This window comes from Rutidosis leptorrhynchoides, chromosome 10, assembly GCF_046630445.1.
Source record: "Rutidosis leptorrhynchoides isolate AG116_Rl617_1_P2 chromosome 10, CSIRO_AGI_Rlap_v1, whole genome shotgun sequence".
Classification (NCBI taxonomy): Eukaryota; Viridiplantae; Streptophyta; class Magnoliopsida; order Asterales; family Asteraceae; genus Rutidosis; species Rutidosis leptorrhynchoides.
In genome coordinates this window covers 351313332-351323346 of record NC_092342.1, presented here as the reverse complement: position 1 = coordinate 351323346, position 10015 = coordinate 351313332, and the positions used below count along the sequence as shown (strand labels likewise).

Sequence of the window (10015 nt, the reverse complement as noted above, 5' to 3'; positions counted from 1 at the left end):
TTTAATAGTATTTTCCTAGTAAAATATAAACTATTTTATATACACCTCGCACGACATCACAGGGGCTCTGCCCCTTGGACCCCGCCAGGGGTTGCCACCCCTTGGACCCCACTATCGGGGGCGCTGCCCCCGAACCCCCGTCATAATTACGATAAGTTCAAATAAGTGTGCACTCCACACTTTCTCAAACTTTTTCGATATTTATCAAGGTTATTTTGGTTAACAAATTAATCCCGTTACACTTAAATCATATTGGTGACACAAATCACCATCAATGAATATATCTTAATATGATACATATGTATTTAGTAAGGCGTTGCTATAACGATAATCGTTATATATAGCGTTTCGAGTTTCATAATTCAACAGTCTCATTTTATGTATATAACTCATTGTTAATATACCTTGTGAGATACTTACCTTTCATAATATCATGTTAGCTATATACATATCCATATATATATCATCATATAATTTTTACAAGTTTTAACGTTCGTGAATCGCCGATCAACTTGGGTGGTCAATTGTCTACATGAAACTCATTTCAAATAATCAAGTCTTAACAAGTTTGATTGCTTAACATGTTAGAAACACTTAATCATGTAAATATCAATTTCATTTAATATATAATCATGGAAAAGTTCGGGTCACTATACTAATAAGATCAAAAAGTCTATTTAATACACATATTAAACTCTTACATTATATAGTTCATAGTTCATACATTATATAGTCCGTATCAAAAAGTCGATTGAATTTATCAATAACAATAACTAGTCAAATATCCTTTACAAGGTAATGGGATATCAAGTCCCACCGTTGTAAAAAGGCCGATTGCTCATCGATTAATCCACGATTACTTATTTTTAAAAGCGATCAGTTTTGATTTTTCAAAATTGCTTAATTAATCGGTCAAAATCAAATTTGGTAATCAAAGTCGGTCAAAGGCAAATTGATCAACATTTCAATTAACTTTAGAGTTTTTGAACAAAATAAACAATTTTAGACAATTACGTTAAAGTTTATGTTTATGTTTATGTTTATGTTTTTCTTCAATAATTACACATATAATGTTTGAAATTTAATATATAAATGTACAAAGTACAATCCGATTGATTCCCGAATTATCGATTACTCCTTTCAAAGTCCCAAGTCCCGATCGATTAATTCTCAAATAGGTCAAATCCCAATTCGTGATTTAACGAAAAATAGTTAGTTTACATTTACAATTAATATTATTTCATCATCTTCATATGAAGTTTTATTATGCTACTTCTATTGACAATAGTGCTTCTTTCACTCTGATTGGCCCTCATGTCACTGTTCACGTTTTACATTTTTTTCCTTCCAAATTTTACGAGTGAATTCTTTGGTAGAAAATTGTGATTTTATTTTTCCTTGCAAACTCTAAGGGTGAATTCTTTGGTAAAAAATTGTAGGCGGCAAACTCTAAAGGTGAATTTTTTGGTAAAAACTTGTAGGCGACAATATTATTGGTTTCGGAGTATATACTACTTATATATTTATTTGAGAGATGATGACTTTCTCTACTTTTGAGAGTGTTTTCACTATGTGTGAAGAAATGACTTGTCTTTATTCTCGGATATGGGAAGGATTGTTTACATCTCACCTCCCCCATACACCATTTATATGGTATTGAGTTTTTTGTTGTTGTTGTTGTTGCATATTTATTTGAGGTTAAAATTTTGTGTCATCACAACATTAGAAAGCATGCATACCAAATATGTTTGATACATCTTCAAACATAAGTTTTTAACAAAGATTTTTTTTTTTTTTTATCATTTATTTATAAAGGTGATATAACTTTTATTTCTAAAGCTTAGTGAAGTATGCTTTGGTACTTCATTTTTATTTTTAAAAATAAATAATTTTAATCTTAATGCTAATGACTAACATATTTGACAAGAAGTTATATGCTAATTATTTATGAGAATTTATTCGCACATCGTAACGGGCTAACTTTTGTACGGAGTATTGTTTAGTACAATCATGCACTTATAAAAGCTAATATATAAATAAATAATGTAGTCGCCAACTATTACACATGGATGGATATGATTTTTATGTTTTTTTCAAAAGTATAATATTTGGTGTCACAAACTCACTTTATATTAAAGTCTATCATTCAAACTAATTTATTTATATTTTTCATTTAAAATAATAATGTTGACATCTTGAAACTAGCGTGTCTTTTTCTAAGATAACCTCTTTCTTTTGCTTACATGTCTCGACTCGATTAATTTGCTTGTGTAATATATCTAAAATTAACTATTATGTGGTAAATTCATTCAAAAAGATTGCTTCAGTCATCACTATGCCGAGCGATTTGGTTTAAAGATAAATTCTATTTACAATAATAAAGTAGAGATTCGGGATCATTTGTTTTTCGGTTGTACGTTAGCCATAAACTTATTGCATAGATTGCGTGTTTGGCTTAATTGTTCTATGCCTTCCTTTTCATCATGGGATACGTTTATTGAATGGCTCGAGGGTGTTTGGTTATCGTCTATCAGCAAGAACCGAATTATTGCTTCAGTCATCACTATGCTTTGGGCGATTTGGAGATTCAGAAACGACATTGTTTTTAATGATTCTTTTTGTTTAAGAAGTAGTCTTTTTGATGTTATTAGATTCTTATCTTTTGTTGGATTAAAAATAGATGTCATTTAGTTTCTAATTGGAACTTATGGCTTGCTATGCCTTTGTAATTTCTTCTTTAGCGCATTGTTAATGAGCGTTTTATAATATAATAATTTTTTGACCGTTAAAAAAACAATGGTACTACCCGTTAATCTTGTTTTTAAAGCTCTTTTTTATCATACATAATAAGAAATTTTTAATCTTGATTTTAAAGCTCGTGTTATCATATATGTATTTTTTTGAAAAGCCTCGTGTTATCATAATTAATAAATACTAATAAATAATAATAAGCTAGTTTTAGATATATACACCTAATTCATTTGTGGTAAACATGTAAATGTTCAGTGGCGGAATGAGAATTTATTTATCGACGGCGAATTTTTTTTTAAAAGCGTAAACACTTTTTTTAGGCAAAATGTGGAGGCGTTTGGTCAAAATATGAAGATTTTTCGACAAAATATGGAGGCATTGAGGGCAAAATATGAAGACTTTTGGGGAAAAAAAATCCACGGGAGCAAAATGAAAAAGTCCAAAATTTTTGCATTATAATTTACAAATCTAATGTAAATGTCATATATATATATATATATATATATATATATATATATATATATATATATATATATATATATATATATATATATATATATATATATATATATATATATATATATATATATATAAATAATAACAATACTAATTATGGTGAGTCATTCACTGTTAACGATGGTGTAATCGTAAATACCCTCAACATCAGGTATTTTTGATAATTCAATATCTTTTTTCTTTTAATTTTTTTCCCATTTTTTCAAATCCTTTTATCCTCTTAATTTTTCATTCCTTTATTTTTAAATGTCTAAATAACCGACTCTTAATCATTTTTAAAATATTAAATTAACTAATCGTTAACCGACAAAAATCACCACGCGGCGAAGTTACTTTTTTCTTTACAATTTTTTTCACTTCATTTTTCCCTAACTTTTTTATTCCTTTACTTTTTAAATATCTAATTACCAGACCGTTAATCGTTTTTTTTAAAATGTTCAATTAACCGACCGTTTACCAACCAATATCAACCCCTAGGAAAGCACAAACGTTTTATCCTCGTTATAACTATGTGTGACAAAGTAATAGAATAAAGATAAAAATTTTATATAGATATTTGGACTGGAATTGACGAACACTTAATACCAATATTAATATTATTCTTTATTATTTTTATATTATTATTATATTATTAGTGTGCAATAAAAAAATAAATGGGGCGTAGCTAAGCGGTAAGACAACGCGTTTTGGTCCCGCTATTTGGAGGTTCAAATCTTTCCGTCCTATAGCATATCCATTGTATCCTAATACTTCTTTCTTTTTGTGACAAAGTAAACTCAAATTCTTCAAAATAGGTCCAATGGATTTCTCCAAGATCTACATGGGTCTTAGACAAATATAAAGAATGAGTCTATTGGTCTAAATCCATAAAACCCAATAAATTGTTAAGGGTTCGGCGAGTCTTGTATATGGGTCTAATGGTTTTGCGTTTCAGTTTAAATTATCATTTTTGTGTTTTCGTTTCAGTTTTCAGTTTAAGCTCCGCGTTTCAGTTTCATTTTTGCGTTTAAGTTTACAGTTTTCTGTTTTGCATGTCAGTTTCCCGTTCCAATTTCAGTTTTCAATTTCACGTTTAATTTTTTTTTAAAGTAATAAAGAATAAAAAATTTTAAAAAATCCAAATAGTAATAGTAATAAGATAAAAAAATTATTAAAAAATTTAATAATTATAAAAAAATTACTTAAAAAAATTAAAAATTAAAAGATAAAAATAAAAAACAAAAAAATATATAACTCTAAAGTTTTATAAAAAAATTGGGCCTTGACCCGACCCAATCCGTTAGGACCGACCCGTTTGACCCATTTGAAAATCGAGACATGTCCGACTCATGACCCTTTTTGACCTAAATCCGTTTAAGTCTCGACCTAACTTGACTCGTTTGTCGAGTCTAGTTATAACTATAACTATACGACACCTATATTAATACTCCGCATTTAATATTATTTTATTTATTTTGTTTTTTGAAATTTTAACTAGGACAGTGATATGACAATTTACATGGGTTCCATGACTATTCCATTCCATTTCCATGAAAAATGAGAAAGAATAATAATAATAATAATGGAATAACAAACAATTCACAAAAATGTTGGTTATTTACTCCGTATCCTATTCGCTATAAATATATTCATATTTCTGTATCTATATATCTATCAATCAACACATCTATCTGCTCTTTTATAACTCCACTCCCCTCACGATTATCGAACTTAATCGGAAAAATCAAAACAAGAAGATGTCGTGGCAAGCGTACGTCGACGATCACTTGATGTGTGAGATCGAAGGAAATCATCTCTCAGCTGCCGCTATTATCGGTCACGATGGCAGCATCTGGGCTCAATCATCCAATTTCCCCCCGGTCTGTTTTCTCCTCCCTTCAATTTTTTTTTATACCTAATTTTACTTTGTTTGACTTCGATTTAGCTTCAGATCTGACTTTAATTGATACTCTTGATTCGTACTTGCAAGTGTTATTGATGATTTTAGGTATAACAGATTCGCTTTTGTTTTGACCTACATCACTAATATCCATGTTATTCACATGACAGTTTTTTTTTTACACCTTAAAAATTGGAATAGAAATTTTGCATTCGGACCAATTAATAGTTTTTTTTTTCTCCAGAAATTGAGGCTCATTATCAGAACAATTTGCACTAATTGTGTGCATCGTGTTTGGCGGTATTGAATCAAAGTAATATAATATTTAATTTCGTTTGTGAATATTGCAGATCAAGCCAGAGGAAACAACTGCTATCATGAAGGACTTTGATGAACCTGGTACACTTGCACCAACCGGTTTATACCTTGGTGGGACCAAGTATATGGTTATTCAAGGCGAGGCCGGAGCTGTGATTCGAGGGAAAAAGGTGAGGAATGTCATTGTTGTTGTTGTTGATCTGTTAATTCAAAATAGTGATATGAAAACATTATGTGTATTGACGGGCATTTTTATATCCAGTGCACAAATGGTTTTACTGGGTGTTTGGATGTGTATGTGGAAGTTATATTATGTGATACTGAAATAATCATAATCGCATTTATGGTAATAAAACGTGGAACTAGAGATAATGTTTCTGCCTGCTTATGCTACATGATAGTATACTAATGACTTCTCCTAGTATTGTGTGCTTCACATTAGTTCTATTGTTTATGGAAGAATTAGGTAAAATTAGAGTGTATATAAGTGATACAATCGGCTATTTGGTTTATATGTAATTAAATATGCATAAGTAGGTTACAATACTAATTGAAGAGTGCTCTCTATGTAATGTAATACACATTGTGTTTTTTTTAATGTATATCCATTTATACTGAGTTTGGGCATACATGTTTATAGTTGACCAAATTTTTGGACCAGTTTTATTTCTAATGGCTATATAAAACTCGTGCTATTTTGGTTACATACCAGTTTTATATCTAGTGGCTATATTGAACTCGTGTTAATGTGTTATCCTGGTTACATACAGGGACCTGGTGGTGTTACTGTTAAAAAGACAACAATGGCCTTGATCGTTGGTGTTTATGATGAACCCATGACTCCAGGCCAGTGCAACATGATTGTTGAAAGGCTTGGTGACTATCTCCTCGAACAGGGTTTTTAGTTTTCTTCCGTACGTCTCCTATCCTTTCAATTTGTTCTTTAATATTTTCTAAATGTGGCAAAATGGGTGGGGCACATGGGTTGGGTAAATAGCTCATAATGATTAGGTTTGAAACATATGCTTTTTTTAGTTTGCTTTGAAATGACCCACAAAGACAGTCTTGTGTATTAGGAAAATTATGTGAATAGAATATTAGTGCATTGAATTGGATTATGATTTTAAACTTCTGGTAACTGTATTATTACAATAGTTATCCATGTATTTATTTATATTTATATATCCTTAATAAAGCAATTAAGGAGGTTTAAGGCATTCAACTTTGGGCGACATTTCCTATCTGTTTTCTTTTTATCCTAATTTTAATAATCTGGTTGTGACATTTTAGAGATAGATAATGAATGATATTGACCTAATCAAAAGTAGATGGTTCAAAATTGCCACCTAAAAAGCTATTATGGTTGCATTTGGTCGACCTAATTTGGCAATTTGGGATGATTTGCAGGGTCATGATACACTACTAGTAATTATTGTGAAAAAGCACATGGAGTTGTAAGCCGAGTGTTTTGATGCTTGATGCAAGATAAACAATCTTTAAATTGATTAAACATTCTCCAGTGTATTATCCTTTTCATGATTAGTGTGATGGAAGTGGGACACTTGTTTTTTATTATTATTATTATTATTTTTTTTTATACTTTTTTCTGGAGTGGTATTTGATGTATGCTTTTAATGGTTTGAAATCTCATATTAATATGAATACACATTTGCTTGTGTAAAAGTTTGGTGGTTTGGACCTTTTCGTTACCTGATCTAATTGGTAATAATTTGTCAATCTCTTTTACTGGTTTATGCATTCTTGTGATGGTGTTGATGTAGATTTAGTCGCCGGTCATCGTGGAGTGTCTGTCAAACTCTCTTCTTGTCATGGTCTTTGTTCCAAACAACATAAGTGGTTGTGGGATTAGTATTGAAGGCGCTACACTTTCCATTGAAGGCGCCACACTTTCCATTGAAGGCGCTAGGCGCCACACTTTCCTAAAAGGCACCACACTTTCCTAAAAGGCACCACACTTTCCATTGTTGGCGCTACACTTTCTAATGAAGGGCCGACACTTCCCATTGAAGGCTCCACACTATCCTTAGAAAGCGACACACTATATATAGAAGCGCACACTTTCCATAGAAGGTGCCACACGTTCAATAGAAGGCGCGATACTTTCTATAGAAGGTGCCACACGTTCAATAGAAGGCACGCTACTTTCTAACGAAGGCGCTACACTTTTCTTTGAAGGCGCCCCACTTTTCGTTGAAGGCGCCACACTTTCCAAAGAAGGCGCCACACTTCCATTGAAGGCTCCACACTTTCCATTGAAGGCGTTACACTTTCCATTATAGGCGCCACATTTTCCATAGAAGGCGCAACACTTTCGATTGAAGCCGCTACACTTTCTAATAACGGGGCTACACTTTCCATTGTATGCGCCACACTTTCCACAGAAAGGCGCCACACTTTCCATTGTAGGCGTCACAATTTTCATCGAAGGTGCCACACTTCCATTGAAAGCGCCACATTTTCCACTGAAGGCGCCACACTTTCCATTGTAGGCGCCACACTTTCCATTGAAAGCGCTACACTTTCCGATGAAGGGGTGACACTTTCATTGTAGGTGCCACACTTGTAATTGTAGGCGCCATACTTTCCATAGAAGGCACAACACTTTCCATTGAAGGCGCCACACTTTCATTCAAGGCGCCATACTTTTCATAGAAGGAGCCACACTTTCTATTGTAGGCGCCACTCTTTTCATTGTAGGCGCCACACTTCCATTGAAGGCGTTACACTTTCCACTGGCCACACTTTTCACTGTAGGCGACACACTTTCCAATGTAGACACCACACTTTCCATTGAATGCGCCACACCTTCCATTGAAAGAGCTACACTTTCCAATGAAGGGGCGGCACTTTTATTGTAAGCGCCAAATTTCCAATGAAGGTGCCACACTTCCATTGAAGGCTCCACACTTTCTACTGAAGGCGTTACACTTTCCATTATAGGCGCCACATTTTCTATAGAAGGTGCCACACTTTCGATTGAAGGCGCTATACTTTCCAATGATAGGGCTACACTTTCCATTGTAGGCGCCATAGTTTCCATAGAAGGCGCCACACTTTCCATTGAAGGCGTCACACTTTCCACTGGCCACACTTTCCACTATAGGCGACACACTTTCCAATGTAGGCGCCACACTTTCCATTGAATGCGCCGCACTTTTCATTGAAAGCGCTACACTTTCCAACGATGGGGCGACACTTTTATTGTAGGCGCTACTGTTTCCATTGAAGGCGCCACACTTTCCATTATAAACGCGTATCAAGCATAAAATGGTCCAAGGGGTTCGGTCTATGCAAGATCAACAATAAAGGGGGATTTAAGGGTTCCTTGAGTTTAACTCTCCGGTCCGGAGTACCGTGAATAACCCTCATACGAGATGATGATCTCTGAAAGGGTGATTAAACATGACCCACCATCATTCGGGCTAGCCAGAAGTGATGGCTCAAGGGCGATATTAGGGTTTAATGTTCTAGGAACGTTACATGATAACCGCAAGTGTTATCTGCGGGTTGAGCAGATAGAGTTTTATAGTCAGTGGTGGTTGATTCTCTCTTTAAGTTGTGTGTTTCTCACAAAGTTTATCGGGTATTTATAGGTGAGGATTGCTGTCCTCTTTTTGCCACGTAGGCGACAAGAAAGAGAGAGGACATAATAGTACAGCACGCGGACAGTTTAAGTCAAGTAGCTATTCTGCTTAAGACAGGTACGCGAAATCGTAGACTGGAAATGACTTGATGTATATAAATTATGCTTACAAGAAAGCTTTTGATAAATAACATTCATGGGTATCCTACTTTGCGCGTAATAACAGTAGCGCTACATGTAAATCAAGACAAATTAACAGAATGATCAGTTCCCCCACTTTCTTTATTACATATAGCATCGTTTAAGCGCGATAGCGTGTCAAGTGCATTTAACCAGTTTTCCATTGAGCTCCGCCAATTTGTAGGTCCCAGTTTTGCTTGTGCCGATGACCCTATAGGGGCCTTCCCAGTTGGGTCCCAATTTTCCAGTGTCTTCGATCCTGTTCGCCTGGTTATCGCGCCAAACAAGGTCACCGGCAGCGTATGTGATAAGTCTGACCCTCTTATCGTAGTATCTTGTAATGCGCTGCTTGTTGACTGCTTCGCGCGTGGCGGTCATTTCTCTGCGCTCTTCTAGCAGGTTAAGGTTAGTGCGCAGATCTTTAGAGTTCTGGTCTTGATTGAATTATAGCGTTCATTCCGTGGGAACGGTAATTTCTGCGGGCAAGACCGCCTCCGAGCCATAGATCAGACTAAAAGGGGTCTCCCCGGTGCTGTTATTTGGGGTCGTTCTGTGCGCCCAGAGGACTTTGGGGAGTTCATCTGTCCACCCTTTGCGCTGCTTGCCTAGCCTTGCCCTGATCGCGTGAACAATATCTCTGTTCGTAACTTCACATTGCCCGTTGGCCTAAGGGTGCGCAACGGATGTGAAGCTCTGCTTTATGTTCATCCCTTGACACCAACTTCTGAAAGGTTCTCCTTCGAACTGTGTTCCATTGTCACTTACTA

General features: G+C 34.5%; 1 protein-coding gene across 1 annotated transcript; it reads left to right on the top strand.

The window, feature by feature from the left end:
- Window positions 1-4925: 4925 nt before the first annotated feature.
- Window positions 4926-7039, top strand: LOC139873472 (profilin-2-like). The gene is made up of 4 exons (XM_071861402.1): window positions 4926-5126; window positions 5497-5634; window positions 6235-6378; window positions 6872-7039. The coding sequence occupies exons 1-3, from the start codon at window positions 5004-5006 to the stop codon at window positions 6367-6369; spliced, it is 396 nt and encodes a 131-aa protein (XP_071717503.1). The 5' UTR covers window positions 4926-5003; the 3' UTR covers window positions 6370-6378; window positions 6872-7039.
- Window positions 7040-10015: the final 2976 nt, after the last annotated feature.

Bases quoted from the DNA above. Each gene is read 5' to 3' on its own strand.
- LOC139873472 (XM_071861402.1), top strand. From the start codon at position 5,004: ATGTCGTGGCAAGCGTACGTCGACGATCACTTGATGTGTGAGATCGAA. The intron at 5,127-5,496 runs GTCTGTTTTCTC...TGAATATTGCAG, and splicing joins AATCATCCAATTTCCCCCCG to ATCAAGCCAGAGGAAACAAC. The intron at 5,635-6,234 runs GTGAGGAATGTC...GGTTACATACAG, and splicing joins CTGTGATTCGAGGGAAAAAG to GGACCTGGTGGTGTTACTGT.